Here is a 15,657-nt window from a genome sequence, read left to right as displayed (position 1 = left end):
GTGGGTCACTTGAAAATATTACTTAATCTCATTACTTCTCATTTCACATACTCCTATGCAAGATATTTTTAAACCCATATTTGTGCTGAAATTAATAGGAAAGCGTGTCATCCTATTTTATTGTGATCGCAATAGTTAACTTCATGGCAAACAAAAGATTAGAGATAGAAAAGCTTTGAACTGGTGACTATGATTTCATTCTTTAGCAATTCACAAGGTCATGGACTCAAGCCAGATTAGAGAACAAGGGCCTTAAAAATGTTAATACCTGTTGACTCAGAAACTTCACTTCTGGGAATTTATACCAAAGATATAATCCAAAATTATGAGAAAGATTTATTGTCCAAGTATCTACATCCAAGTAGTGAAAAAATCAGAAACAATTGAAATAGCCGTTAGCCTGAGGGAAGTCATTCATTCAGTCATTAAAGTTTTCTATAAATAATTCTGGTGGTATGGCAACGTGCCACAATGTTAAATGGAAAGTGGGCTACAAAATTCTGCATCAAGTATGATTTCAACGATGCGAACAGATTATATTCACAGAAGTGGAGTGGAAGGGAGTTTGTCAAATATTAAAAGCGATCATTTCTGACAGTGAGATTATCTTTGAGAGTTGTGTTGTCTTGCCTATATATTTCTGTATTTTTGTGTGTCTTCTGTAAGGAGACATGCTATTATGCCATTAAAGCTGGTGATATTAGAGAAAACCCCCACAACTTAGACCTCCAGGGAGGAGGTACAGCACAGGCCAGCATATTCTGAGGTTCAAGGGCAGCATGGTTCAGAGCAGTAGCAGAGATTTTCAAAGCAAAAGAGCATGACCAACCAAACTTGGACTTGTCTGGGTCCACAACTGGGGGCCCGTGACGGCAGGAGGAGCCTGGGAGGCCAGGCACCAGTCAACACGGTCGGCCAGGCACTGGTGGCCTCATGGCGTCATGAGCTCAGGTCACTCACAGCTGGACTCAGACAGCACGGAAGGGGGTGAGGAATGGCACCTGCAGCCCAGGCAGAAGAAGCAGGCAAGGACTTGACAGGGGGGTGCAGTTGAACAGGCAGGGGTAATGGTCAAGGGGGTGGGAAAGTTCTAGAACACCAAATAGGTCCTGAGCTGGAAGCCCCACTGCATGGAATCATCCCTCTCCATAAGGATGGGGTTGGTATTAGCTACTAGAGACCAAGTTTCCTCTTAGGCATCAGGATTCCAGGCTGATAGTAGAAAGAGCAAAGCGAGGACCTGCCAGGCCAGGATGGGGCCTCCAGGCATGGACCGGGCTGAGGCGGCTGGCAGAGCGTCAGGACTCCATGGGACTCCAGCTTCGAGGGACTGGCTGCTGTTGCTCCCGATGGGCAGTAAACTAAATGTGTGATAATGTATACAAGACAAGCAGTTAGAGATGTCCCTTTGGTGATCGTCATTAACCATGGAAATATTTTTAGTTGCTAGTACTTTCTTCCAAGAGAAATGCTATTTCCAAAGATGGCTCTGTCAGGAATGTGGGCCTCCAAGCCACGTATGTTTCATTTTTGTACTCAGCGTGTGAAGCCAAGTCGCCCTGTATATTTAACCCACGTTCTGGTTGGTATCCCTGAGCTGTGCTGGAACAGCCAGCAAGCCCCTCGCTGGAAAAATGACAGGATAAATATTGTGCCATTCAAAGCACAGAAGAAAAAATACACCTCAGTGTTTTCTTTAAATACTTTACATTTATCTAATACTTTCTATTACACCCATGCATTTGTTCATCATGACAGATGTATGCTGTGTCGACATAGCCAGCCCAGAGAGGTTGGTGACTGCCCTGTGCCAGCCACTGTTTATACGTAGGGGTGTGTGTGAAGTGAGTGTTTTGAAACAATTTACAAAAACATGCATATGTAATCTCATATTATAAATATATTTGTATAAAACATCACAATCTTCACAACTTGCAAGGGAGATTATCCCCATTTTAAGGATAAGAAAACAGAGGATCAGAAGAGCTAAGTGACTTGCCTGAAGTCACACAGCATCCAGGAGGCCAAGTCAGGATTTGAGAGCAGCTAGGATGCCTTGTCCTCGTCCCAAAGGTCAGAGGAGGGGTTTCCCGCTCCCGCAGCACTGAGGTCCCCGAGACCGTCCTTGTGGGTCCTCCAGGCCCCCTCCTCAAAGTTCAGGCATCTGCAGATTTCCTTCTGAATACCTTTCAGTGCAGCCACGACATTTCTGTCCCTATATCTGAGAAGTGTGAGTCACTCCTGTTGGGAATAATTAGAAAAAAATGGGTCTGGGAGTTGGGCAGTGGAAAAGGAAGGGGTGGGGGGAGAAGGGCTAGGCAGCACAGAAGAGGGTGAGTGAGTTGGGGAGCTGAGGGGCGGCACATATTCAGAACTGGCCTCCCACCCCACGTGTGTCCCGAGGAGAGCAGGTCCCTGAGTGAGGGGGGCTGATGGGGCAGTTCCTCCACCAGGAATCAGGAAGCAGGGCTGAGGCCCCTCACGCTAGCGAGGGTGGGGGGGCGGGATGTGAGGAAATACCTCTGTATCTGAGCCCCTACCGGAAGGTAGTACATTCCAAGCAGTTCATTTTCACAGCATCCTGTAGATTGAGCAACTCCTGGTGATTAGGTGAGAGGTGATTGAACCTTCAGATGGAACACACGTGCACACACACATGCACACGCGTGCACACACGCACAGAAACACGCATGTATGCGTGCACGCAGAAAAAAAGGCTCAAGGTGAATGTTATCCGCAACAAAGCAAAATACATTCCAGACATCTTGTTCAAACTGCGAGGGAGAAAGAGCCTAAAAATATCAAGGGAGCATCGTGAGGCAACTTACTCTGTTCCTAAGTTTACGACAGATAAGATACAGATAAGATAGATTACCCCGTCCTGTGCCGTTGCTGTTGGATGTCGGTGAACACAACACTGAAAAACGGCTTTTCACCACTTTCTTCCTGCCCTTCGTCCCACAGCGTTTCTTCTCGGCCATGACTCCTCCCATCTTAGAGATTGTAGGGATCTGAGCTGGTGGTTTTTTGTTTTTTTTTTTTAACAAAAAGGGTTTCTGTCACCTTGTCTCGGTGCTTACTGCATCGCAACGGAGCTCTCTTTTCATAAGGGTCTCCCTGCCCCAGATGTAAGCTCTTTTTTATTTTTTTAAGATTATTTATTTGAGAGAGAGAGGGAGTGAGCAAGCACAAGCAAAGGGAGCGGCAGACAGAAGGAGGGGAGAAGGGACGTGGGACTTGATCCAAGGACCCCGGGATCATGACCTGAGCCGAAGGCAGACGCTTAATGACTGAGCCCCCCAGACGCCCCCCAGATGTAAGCTCTGGAAGGCAGGCGCGCTGTCTTACTCACTTGGCATCCCCTCTACCTGGTGCTGGCACATAGAAAGTACCACATGTTCATCTCGCTTGCTTATCATGCTCTGTGCCAGTTTAAAGAGTTGTGGTACCCAGGGCTTTGTTCCAACCATTTGAGGAAAGGGAGAATCTGGGCCCTCACTGCTCCCTCCCCACAGGGGTGTTTGCAGGGTCCCGGCCCTTTCCAGCCTCGCAGGCCCAGGGCGGAGGCCTCCTGAGCCACCTGCATGGTTCTGTAAGCGTCACTTGTGTTTGTCTCACGCGAAACAGCTTGCAAATGGCAGTTCACTGTGCTTTCTGATTTCAGCTTTCCAGATATCTATGTGGACAGAAAACACAGATTCCCTCCAGTTTCTGACAGAATGTCTTCATCGATGCCTCAGCTTTCAAAGCTTTCCGTAGCCAGGTACTGGTCAGTTGAGTCGATATGGCTGGAAGATTCTGCGTCTCCTACACCTATAGCTACTCTCAGTAGAGTGTGGTCCGGAGGGCACAGGCAGAGGAATGGGGCTGCAGAAGCAGAGATGTCATTAAAACTATCCACACTTCTCCCTTAACGCAACAGGGCAGAGTGGGAGGGAAGACAGCTTTTCTCCACAGAGAGACTTGATATGAATCCCGGTCCAGGCCTTTGTCTGTTGCGTGACTTTGGTCGACTGACTGACCTTCTCTGAGCCTTCGGTTCTTGAGCTATAAAGTGCAGATGATTGTACCCAAGGATCACTGGATCATTGTGGGCATCAGAAATAATTTTTTGGCCAATGTGATCACAGCTATGTTAAATCTCACCTACCATGTGCATCCGCACAGACAGAGGATAGAGAAACAGAAAGACAGACAGAAAAAATCCTGGAAATAAAACTCCAGTATGTTAGCAGGGGCTGTAGGTGAGTGGTGAGACAAAGGGTGAACTTTCCTCCCTTTTCCTGCTTTTTGGTATCTTTAAAGATTTTTTTCCATGAATATATATTGACCTTCTAGTTAGGAAAACAGAAAATAAAGAAGTGTAAAATAGGCGAAAAGAAAGAATATGGATTAAGTACCAGGCATAAGTTGGCACTCGGTAAATGGTAGCTATTTTTACTAATTAGTCATTATGCCTAATAATAATAATTAGGCTTAACAATTTCCTCTGGGACCAGAGGTTGTGAATGAGTCTGCTGGTGGCTGCTGATGACTCCGTCTCAGTCAGGGGGAGCTCTGGATTCACTTCCAACCAGGCTACCCCTCCGTTGCCTCCCTGATGCTTCTGCGAATGCCTGAGCTCCAGACTCCCCAGCACTCCCTCTGCTTCCCCCACATACCAGCCCGAGCCCCAGCAGTACTGCGGTGCCCCCGGCAGAGGGGAGCTCACTTTCAGGCAGGCAGAGGTGTTCTCCATGGAGGGGCTCGTCCAAGGACGGTGGCTGTGGCCGGGGTGGGACACTGCCATTGCTTTATTGATGGCAGGTCAATTGTCTAGAGTGAGAGGGTCAAGAGTCTCGTCTATTTCTTCTGTTTGAATCGCAGACAAGGTCCCTGGAAAGAGAGCTTCGCAGCATGTAATTGCTTGATGCTGTTAGTTAGCAAGCCACGGAAGTGAAACGTGTCCGCCTCTCTTTGCTGATGGCATAGTGAGAAAACTGGTCAGAAGTTAGCCCAAGTGAGGCTTTTAGACGAACCTACCAGACACCTTAGGGCCCCATAGGGTGAACCAGATAGAATTAAACGTCTTCTAAGGAAAGAGAAAGTGAGGTCCCTAACTAGCTGCATGACCATGAGCAAGTCCGTCCGCCTCTTTGAACCCGTGTCTGAGATGGAAAATGAGAGACCAGCACCACTGCTCCCCGAAATCCCTGGACGTTCTCAATTCCGTGACATGCTGGTGATAAACACTGTTGGTTCTGAGAAGAAACTGGACTTGGAGGTTTCCTCTGCTTGGCAGGCAAGCTGCCAAAATGTGACAGCTAGGATGGGAAAGGACAGGAATTCTCTCTGGGGCCAACACTTAATCAGTGTGGCCCCCAGAGGTGACAGATGATGGCAGGATGGCAGCTGGTGGCTTCGAGAACAGTGGAAACAGCAGGTCCTCCACAGGTGCATGCGAGCCCTCCATCGTGTCTGTGTTGGGTGTGCGATGCCCGCCGTGTGCCAGGCACGGTGGCAGAAGCTATGTGTCCTGCACATCATGTCTATGGTTGGGTACCCTGTAGGAGTGGCAGCTGAGACACAGGAGCCTGGCTCCCTTTTTTCCCTTGACATTTTCTGTGCCTCAACCGTAGTGTCAGTGTGTGGCCCCAAGAATTGGAGAGTGAGCGAGATTATCCCACCTTCACAGAGCTGGCAGTTTAGAAATAATTACAGACAAGTAAAGGGGTAATTGTTGTGTAGTGTGAAACAGTCTTCAAAAAAGAGGTAAAAGTAGGGTGTCATGAAGGTGAGGTGGAGGCAATGACATTCCAGGCAGAGGCAACGGCATGTGCAAAGGCCCAGGGATACTATCCAAGGGAAGGACCTGGTGAGCCTTGTGGTCTGGCGGTCCCTGGGTTTACATGGGGTTGTGGAAGGTCAGGGCTGGAGGTGACACAGCCAGCACATGAAAGGACTTGACCTGGCCATGACCCTGCAGGCAGAAGGGAGTCAGTCATTCGTGTGTTCATGCACCTGGCCAGTGTTTAGTGAGGGCCTACTGTGCACCAGGACGAGGAGCCAGTTGTGAACAAAGCCATCACCGATCGCTGCCTTTGTGAACCTGACATTCTTTATTGGAGGGGGTGGTGTGTGAGAGAGCAGGAGATGGGCAGCAACAAAGTAAATGAGTAAAATCTACGCTCTGATAAATGGCGGTAGTGCTGGGGGGCAGGTAGAATGGGACAAGGCAGGCCCTCGTAGGCTGGCGAGAAGTGGGTGTCACAGCTTTAGCTTTAGGCAGAGTGGCCAAGGGAGGCCTGCCAGAAAAGGGGACATTTCCACAAGGACTTGAAGGAAGTAAGGGCGAGACACGGGGACAGGTTTAGGGGCATGAGGTAACATGGTCAGATCTGCCATGTGGCTAGGACCTGGAAGATGTGTTGGGAGGGGAAGCTGGAAGCAAGGAGACTGGTGATGAGGCTATTGGGATTCAAGTGACCCACCATTGAAGTGACAGGTGGTGGCAGCTTGGAATCCGGGGAGCGGCAGTGACAATGGAGAGAAGTGTGTGCTGCAAGGTGACAGAGGAATGACACTAGGCTACTCGTGGGGTTTGGGAGTTACCCTCCTCTCCCGTCTCTGGCTCAGGCACTGTGGGTGTTATATCTCTTTCCTGAGCTGGGGAACCAAGCCCAAGGTCAGGTTTGTGACAGAAATGGATGCGCTTCCAAGTATTTTGCCTACTGCACTGCTCACAACACCCAGCAGGTGGCAGCAGCCCACGTGACTGTCGTGGAGGAAAGAAGGGCCCAGATGAGATGTGGTACAGTCCCCCAGTGGAGTATTATTCAGCCTTTAAAAAGAAGGTCTGAGACCTGCTATAGCATGGATGAACTTGGAGGACATTGTGCTGGGTGAAATAAGCCAGACACAAAAGGACAAACACTGTATGCTTCCACTGACATGAGCTTTCTAGAGTGTCAGCTTCATAGAGCCGGGAAGTGGCATGGCAGTTGCCAGGGGCCAGAGAGGCAGGAAATGGGGAGTTAGTGTGTAACACGCAGAGTGTAAGTCCAGGAACGTGGATTGTGGTTGTGGTCGCACAACAGTATAAAAGTACTCAATAGCACTGAACTGTACCTTAAAAATGGTGAGAATGATACATTTCATGTTACCTGTACTTTAAGAAACTGTTTAAGAATCTGTGTCAGGTCATTTACCTAAAGTCGGGCGACCAGCCAGTCCAGCCCAGCTCCGGGGCCCCCTTGCACCCTTGCCTCTCGCTCTTCCCTGGTTCTAGACTGTCCCGGATCACCTGGTAAGCGACTTGGCCTCTCTAGACCTATTTTTCCTCCCCTGGAAGGCGGAGACGACACTTCCTGGAGTTGATGAAAGAATGAGACGTGATCACACACTCGCCTCGGTGAGATCCTATCTCCTTGCATAGTGTTGCTCTCCTTATGTCAGGATGCCTGACTGGTAAAACAGCGCAGACCTAGCTAGAAGCCGCGCTCCTGCTCTATGAGCTGTGTGACCTTGGCAAGGCGCTTATCTTCCTGAGCCTCAGTTTCCACTTACAAAGAAGGCCTGATATGTTCTACCGGGCAGGGGTGAGGGCAAGACTAAATACGACCTTGGATCGAGGTCCCCAGGGCAGCGCCTGGACACCACGGACTCCGATAAAGGGCTGCTGTTCCCATAAGGACACAGGATCATCGTTAGACAAGGAAAAAATTAACACAGCAACGTGACCAGTCAATTCAACATCCTTCCCCACTTCCACACCATTTTGTAGGCGGATACAGCCTCTCCCTTCTGGGAGTTGAGGTGTTTGTGGAATCCTGAAATTACACCTTTGTGTTGGCTTCAGGAACAGGTCTGCGTCTAATCTGTTTTACAAAGGAGATCCATTCAACTGAGTCTAAATAATAGTTCCTGAGCTCCTGCTTGGGCCTGGCCCCAAGCTGCTGCCCGAGAGTCAGACATGAGCCAGATAGGGCACTGTCTGCACAGAGCTGATTGATATTAGCCAAGGATATTATTCCAGCAAAGTGCGCCGGGAGATGGGAAACCTGTATTCTTCCTGAACTATAAAGCCCGAGTGCCAGGAAACCTTGGACAAACCGCTCCCCGTCTCCAGAGCTCAGTCCTTGTCTACATACAGAATGACGACCACCAGTCTCTATGACTTAAAGCTCTTTCCTTTCTAAATGCATTGACTCCTTGGCCCCGTGTCTCACTCTGGAAGCAGTCTGCAGGGCATAGGGTGTTCCGGGAAAGGTGGCCAGATCACTGCTTTCTGTGCTCTACAGACCTGGCCTTGGGGGCTTGGCAGTCAGCCAGGAGGGACTTGGCCCCATGGCGTGCTGGGACTCCAGCTGCAGAAGGGTAAGAATGGAGAGGCTGCTGGGGCTGGGCAGAGTCTGGAATGCAGAGACCCAGAGTCAGTTCTGGAGGCCAAGGCTACAGCAAGCTAAGGGAATGGGGCACAGCTCACTCCAGGCACCCAGTGTGGGCTGGGGCTTCCTGGGCACCCCCAAGCCCTTCTGCCCTGACTCCCCAGGAGCACACCAGCCAGGGCAAGAGGAGATGGCCCGTGAGGAGAGGTGCCTTCTGGCCTTCCTTTACCTGCCCAAGGGGTGGGAGCCCCTCTCCTCAGATCAAATTCCACGGAAAATGGGGCGGAGTTTGCTTCATGGGCATGCCTCCTTCCCCCAGCACCTGTGGGATGACTGGGAAAGGGTTCTGGCATCTTCCTGATTGCTGGTCTGCCTTCTGGTGCTCTGTCTATCTCATGCCAAGGCACGGTCTGCTCATTTCACACGGGATGCCGCACCCGTGCTTGCTTATCTTGGACCAGAATTGAGTCAAATCCAGCAAAGCTGCATTCGCGTCCTGGGGATCATTGGTATGTGCACTGGCATAGCATTTCCTCGTCAAATACTCAGTAGCCAACCCAAGTCCATTAACGTGGGGAAGAAAAATCGCAGGTTACCATTCAACCACTGCTGCATCCATATGCATGAAGCCGAGGGACCCACTCCCTTGCAGAATTAAGACAACCTTTAGAGAGACCCATTGCTGAGAGCTCACTGCCCACCACTCCCACCTACTCCCCAAAGTGCTTCCCTACAAGCCACGTCTACAGCCGCCCAGGACACAGCCGGGGTTGCCCACATGCCATCAACGTTCTTGAAGAGTCTGATGGGCTTCCACCACTTAAGAAATTGGTCACATTTAGAAATATTCAGCCTCAGTGCACATGTCATGGCTGTATGTAGGAAAAACATACTATTATCTCTAGAGCTTGCCTGAAACCACAGGCTTGTTCCCGAAACAGATGTTTTGTGAAACCCACCGTGACAGGCTCATCAGAGCTGGAGACGGGCCAGCACGCAGTTACCAGCCTCACAGGACACAGACATCTCTGCCAGCTTCCCATTTTTCCTCCACACCTGGGCTCAGTGGAGATCGTCCCTGTGGCTTCTCCTTCTGGCTCCTGGGTTCTGAAGTTAAGCATCTTACAAGCCTGACGCTCTAGGCAGAACCAGTCAGCCAGGTGTGTCCGGGAGAGAAGTTTCCAGGGTAGTGACTCGGGATATTTTCATTTGGTTCAGCAAACACTTATTGGGGGCCTCGCGTGTCCAGTTCACAATTCTAGTTGTTTCCAGTCACATTCTCTCACAGTAACTGGCGGGGTGACCCATTTCAGAAACTGAGACCTTGTGCTGGTCTCTTAGGGCCGCAGAAGCAAGTTCCCTCTTGGATTCAAGCGGCAGACACGCATTCTCGCCCAGCTCTGAGGCCAGGCCATGTCAGTCAGGCCATGATCCCTCCGAAAGCTCAGGGGGAGACTCCTCCCTGCTCCTTCCAGCCTGTGGCGGCGGCAGGCGCTGGTGGCTTCTGGTGCTCTCAATCCCGATCTCTGCCTCCTCTTCCTACACCCCCTTCTCTGTGTGTCTGTGTCAGATCTTGCCCTGCCTTTCTCTTCTGAGGATAGCTGTCCCTCGATTTAGGGCCTTCTCTAAATCCAGGATAACCTCCTCTCAAGATCCTTAATTTGACTGCATCTGTAAAGATCCTTTTCCAAATAAAGTCACATTGCCGGGTGCTGGGGCTTAGGGCCACCACTCGGCCAGCTATAGACCTCTAGCTATCTTCTGGTTGTTTCCCCAAGGTCACACAGTGAGAAAGGGTTGTCATGGGAGGGAGAACCAAGCTCAGACCTTTAGTCATGTCCTCACCCCTCAGAAGCCGTGACACACAAATGTGGCCCAGGGGCCCTGCTCTTAAGAAAACTATAGCTAAGTGGGAAAGAGCTTTGCGTGTTGGTTATGCGGAAGGGCTCATATCCAGCCAATCCTGATGACCTTGGGAAAATTATGTCACCACACTTATGTCTCATAAGGAAAATGGGAATCATATTAAGAATGATAATAGTCTCACTAGCCCTGAGGACAAGACCACAGAAGGTGCTTAGCCTACAGGCATGGAGTGAGCAAGATCCCAGATGCCTTGACCCCACAGCCTCTGTGGGTAACCACCGTGCTCCCTCCTTCCACTTCCTAGGACTCCCCAGAACATTTGAATCAGAGCCTCTGAGTAGAAAAGGGATAGTATTTAAGTCCCTGGGAACCTGGGTGAGCACAAGTGAGAAGCCAAAGCCGACTTCAGGGTTTCGAGCTTGGCTCACTTGGGAGGATGGAGTTGCCAATAACAACACGGGTGGAAACAGCAAGAAGCAGGCTTGTGGGGGGCTGGGGAACAAATCACGCTCAATCTGACTGCAAGAGGGACATCTGGGTGGATTTGACTGGCAGGTGTTGGACTTGGAAGGTGACTTTTAAAGTGACCTTGAGCTTAAGAGTGAGGGAAAGAATTGAATTTTTGGCAAATTCAAGTGCTATCACACATTAAGCCTCTCAGGGGACAGAGAGTAATCGAGAAAAGAGAACAGGAAAGTGTCAGGGCTCATTTGATTCACGGTCGCAACACTCCATTTTCTCACCTGTAAAATGGGTGCTCTGCTTTTTTCTTCCCGGGCTGTTGCTCATGGATGATAAATCGTGGATGGGAAATTGCTCCATAGATTTGGGGTTTGAACCACACGGTAGCTCGAGGCGGCAGACACGGCATCAGGCACATTTCCCTGGACGCTGAGCAGACCGCCCCCTCGCCCCCACCCGGCAGGAGAGGTGCGCGGCCCTCTCCCCCATCTCTGCGTCGCGGCTGAGGAAGCAGTAACTGTTCATTCACCAGGTTTGAACTGGCCTTTCTGCTGGGCTCTAAATCCGTTCACGATCACCAAAGGAACTTTACGATAGCAACTGGAATTTCCCCGTTCCCTGGCAAGGGCTGCACTTTTGCCAGTGGTTTTTGTGTTTCCGAAAAACAGGTGAGAGCACCTCTCGCAGCGAAGCGCTGCCGCACCGCCCACGTCCCTGGACCCCACCTCCCACGTGTGCCCCGTGTGCCCCGTGCGGTCTCGCATGTGTTTGCAGGACGGGCTAGGTCAGCGACGTTGCCGTGGCAACCAAGGAAGAGCCCAGCTCTGACTTCAACTCCGCACTGTGCTCGGTAGTCGGGAAACTAAATGATTGGCTTTCTCTTGTTTTCTTTCTTGGGGCGCAGAGTGCCCCCCGCATTCCCATTGGAACAGAAACCTTTTCCTCTTGCCTTGTGTGGTGGTCAAGTGAGGCTACTAATGTATTCGAATGGGCGTTTGGAGAAGCCATTGAGAAAGAAGAAAGTGTCGGTGTGCCGGGGTGTCACAAAAAGAACACCGCCCCTCACAGTTGTCCCTCGGGAAGGGATGGTGAGTGGGTGTGACGGCCTCGAGACCCCCATCTGCACATCTCCAAATCTCTGGGACATCTAAGCTGTCTCCTATTGAGGACCAGGGATATGCTGGGCATTCTACAAGGTTCTCTACGCTTCGTATTCCACACAGTTCTCCCCAAACCCCGTGTGCCTGGTGTCATTGTCACCATTTGGCAAATGAAGAAACTGATACTCAGAGAGGTTAAGTACCTTCCCCAAGGCTCAGTGGCTAAGTGGAGAGCTGGGGCTCAGCACAAGGCCTGCCTTGATGTGCAGTCCCCAAACTGTTGCCATTCTGCCGCCCGGCCTTAACCTTGTACTTGAACTTCTGCCATCTCTCCAGAGCCATCAGGGAGGCATCATCTCAGAAATGTACCATGATAACTGAACATTTAGTACTTCTGTGAGCAGCAGCACTGCACACTGTCTGGATGTCTGCTTGGGGAATTGTGCAGTGACAAGAGAAATTAATACTTTAATGGATTTTGACAACAACTCTATGTTAGGGGAATTCAAATGGCAGAGAGAAAAAAGTTAGGCTTTCTCTCTGGACCTGGTTGCTAATATGCATATGCCTAATTTATTAGCTGAATTTAAAAAAAAAATCTAATTCTGTTAAGACCAAAACTCTTGGAGGGAAAGAGTGCTATGGGCAGGAGGAGATAGTTAAGTCTTCCTGGTTGGGCTCCAGCTGACCGGAAGTCACTGATTTTTGAAATTTTGTTCACACTTACTTATGCTGCAGCCAGGACTCCTGCCTCTCATTTAATCCCTCCACACCTGGGGGAGGGAGGTTCTGTTGTCCAGCTCCAGCTGACAGAAGAGGAACAGAGGCTGAGTGATAACACAAATTCCCCAAGACCGGACAATTAGGAGGGAGTGGAGCACGATGGCTTCTTCTCATTGCCAGAAATTATTATTGTTGCCCTATTTCCCTAAAAAAAAAAAAAAATGACTCTCTAAAACCTGAAGCTGAAAATGATGCCCAGAGGTCACCATGCCCATTTTCTTGCCTTCGGGCAGAATCACACCAAATTTCCTCTCGTTATTTGTCTTACAGAGTACTTTTCTTCCCCAGTCATCTGTCAGTGTGTCTTTTTTTTTTGCATTACCTCTTAGAGGTAGAGTACTATGAGGAGAACAAAAATGGATTCTATTTTCAGCAAACTCAGTCTATGGGGGAGAGAAGCCACAGACTTAAATGGCCGTAATATAAGTTTAGAAAATGATAGATTCCACAAGAGAGGTGCAAATGAGGTGCTGTGGGAAATCCAGAAGCGTGTTTTCTGGTGGGAGGGATGAGGGGAGGCCCGTGGGCGGGCTGGCATTTGAAGAGCTGGCTTTTGCGGGGTGTGTAGGATTGGAGCCTGGCCGCTGGTGCCGGGGGAGCAGGGCACGTGCATCCAGGCGTGGGGGGCCTGCAGAAGCTGCTGGGGTGTGAGAGCATCTCAGAGTCATCTCCACGTGTAAATGAGATGGTCCAGGGAGACTGGGTAGGGCAGGAAGCAGGTCACGGACAGAGGCTTAGAGGACGATCTACCACGCTAGGAGGGAAAACAAAAAAGCAAAAACAGAGAATGGGAAAACACCTGGAGAATGCATAGGCACGGAAGCCAGGAGATACGAGTTCCAGAAAGAGCGGTTAAGCGTCGTTGGACACTATGAAGAAGCTGAACTGGAGAAAGACCGAGAAGGTCGCGGGCAATAAGGAGGAAACTTGGTAACCCCAGGAAGAGCAGTGTGTCTGAGGCAGTAGAAGAAGAAAGGCCAGAGAAGTGTGCTCACACCGAGGTCAGGAGGGCAACAAGCACGCCAAGGGACCTTCTCTAGGCCATACCCTGCTGGGTTCAGATCGCAGTGTCCTAGCAGCGTGCCAGCCCAGAATCCCGTCTGCAGGGCTGAAGCTCAGTGGAAGCCTGGAAAGAACGAGGTCTTGAGAGTCAGAGTCAGATGATTCGGGGAGCCACGTGACCTCGAGGACGTCATTTAACCTGAGCTTAGCTTCGTTGGATAAACAGCCAACACTTAACCAAGTGCTTACTGCACACCAGCTGTCATTCTTAATGCTCTGCGTGTATGTATGAGCCCATTTAAGTTTTCCAGTGGGGCCGTGACGTAGGGAGAACTGTTATCCCCATTGTACAGACAAAGACAGCAGGGCATGAGCAGGTTCAGAGACTTTTCCAAAGTCACCAAGCTAGGGAGCGACAAGCCCAGGATTCCAACCCAGGCCTTCAGGTTCCCGAGTATATGTTAATATCTCCATCTCAGGTCTCCTGTGGCTTAACCTCAATAATTGATATATGGGAGAGTTCCTGGCCCAGAGGGGGCTCAATAAGCGGTATCCCCTTACCCCCTGACCAAATACAAATGCAAAGTCATGGCATCCTTGCCCGAGGAAGATCTGTGGGATCAGCCCCATAAGGCCTCACTCACATTAGCGAAAATCCCATATAGAATGACACACAAGAAAACAGGCTCAGAAAGCCCCTGGGACCCTGAGTGAAGATAGTTTTGTGTTCAACACCCTCACTGCGGGTTGACCAGACAGCTGTATGGCCCCCCTCGGTGGGGTGGACCCTCAAGGGCAAATCAGGGACAGGTGAAATTCACAAAGTGAGCAGATTTCATCCAAAATTTGAGGGGGAAGAAAATTTGGCCTGGGATATGCCTACAGAATCCCTAGTTTAGGGTTCACCAGGCATACGTTATACAAAAGAGAATAGGATTACCCCCAAAAATGAACTCCGTTTGGATGAAACTGAATGCCAAAAAGAATCACGGTGATAACTTCTCCACATGGTTTCCCCACTTATCATCTGTGTTCACAAAGGCCTGTACTTCGGTGCAGAGCTGTGTTTAAACACTAAAATGCTTTGTGTTGCAGAGAGGCGCTGAGTATGTAATTAAAAGGATCCCTTCATTAGCACAACTAGACAATGAAAGCTCAAGTTGGCCTTTTCCGCTAATTTTGGAGGTGGTAAAACAGAGGCTAATACAACCCCTGATTACAATTGTCACATAGACAGTGCCTTGCCGTTGCCACTAGGAAATCTTTGTTCTCCCCGAAGACAACCAGGATCTTCCCATCACTGGGAGGCACAAAGAGAAAGGAGAATGTATTCTGGCAACTGGAAGTGGAGGGTGTGGCAGTGTCCCGGCCACAGGACTCTGGTCCCAGCCTCCTCACCCCAGCAGCTGACTTAACCTCTCAAAGCTTCAGCATCCTTGGATGTAAACCCAAGTTATTGATTAGATTGTTGTGAGAACTCAGGGGAACAATGCCCATCTGTATTCCCTGTCGCATGTCCTGAGCACCTCCTGTGTGCCAGAGCCCATGTTAGAACACAGACCGCGGGCTCAGCTTTGGGCCGGAGAGAGATGTAGTTCCCAGTACCTCTCGGGATGAGGATGATGACGATGTACAAAGTCTGAAAGCTTTTAGAGAAAGGAATGGCTCATTCTAGCTCCAAAGCCTGTGGAGAGTTTTCTAGGAAAAATGCTATGAAGTCCAAGATTTGAAGGGTGAGTGTTTTTCCCACGGATAATTTGGGAAGGCACATTTACACAGAGAGGGAGGTATGTGGAGTTTGGAAGGCAAGGCCGGCCAGCAGCCCCAAGGGCTCTGCTCTGCCCCATGAGGGGCACCTCGGCAGCCGGTGCAGGCAAGGTGCAGAAGGAAGATCCCGTCTCCGGGTCCCCGTGCAAAGCTAAACACGGGCCCAATCTTCCGTAGAAAGACAGCGGCCAAACCCCTGGTGGGGTTAGAGCAGGGACTCCTCAGCCCTTTGGGCAAAAACGATTCTCCTCCCTGCCCTCCCTGCTCCTCCCTGCCCCCCAAAAGGGCCTTGAGAGTCTGAAGCTTTTCAT

The 15,657-nt window shown here is 50.2% G+C and overlaps 1 protein-coding gene across 2 annotated transcripts in view; it reads left to right on the top strand.

Moving 5' to 3' along the window:
* TTLL11 (tubulin tyrosine ligase like 11) overlaps nucleotides 1-15,657 on the top strand; it is a 219,688-nt gene that overhangs the window by 156,797 nt on the left and 47,234 nt on the right. Inside the window, exon 7 of one of the 2 annotated variants that reach the window (XM_032865776.1) lies at nucleotides 3,665-3,763. The exons of the other annotated variant lie outside the window; for it this stretch is intronic. Within the exon in view, the coding sequence (XP_032721667.1) occupies nucleotides 3,665-3,763 (99 nt within the window). The remainder of the gene's footprint in view (nucleotides 1-3,664; nucleotides 3,764-15,657) is intronic. 2 annotated transcript variants of the gene reach the window in all.

The sequence above is a fragment of the Lontra canadensis genome, unplaced genomic scaffold (genome assembly GCF_010015895.1).
Source record: "Lontra canadensis isolate GAN:19392208 unplaced genomic scaffold, GSC_riverotter_1.0 scaffold30, whole genome shotgun sequence".
NCBI classification, from domain to species: domain Eukaryota; kingdom Metazoa; phylum Chordata; class Mammalia; order Carnivora; family Mustelidae; genus Lontra; species Lontra canadensis.
The sequence above is the reverse complement of the archived record's forward strand: the minus strand, read 5'-3'. Positions and strand labels throughout refer to the sequence as shown.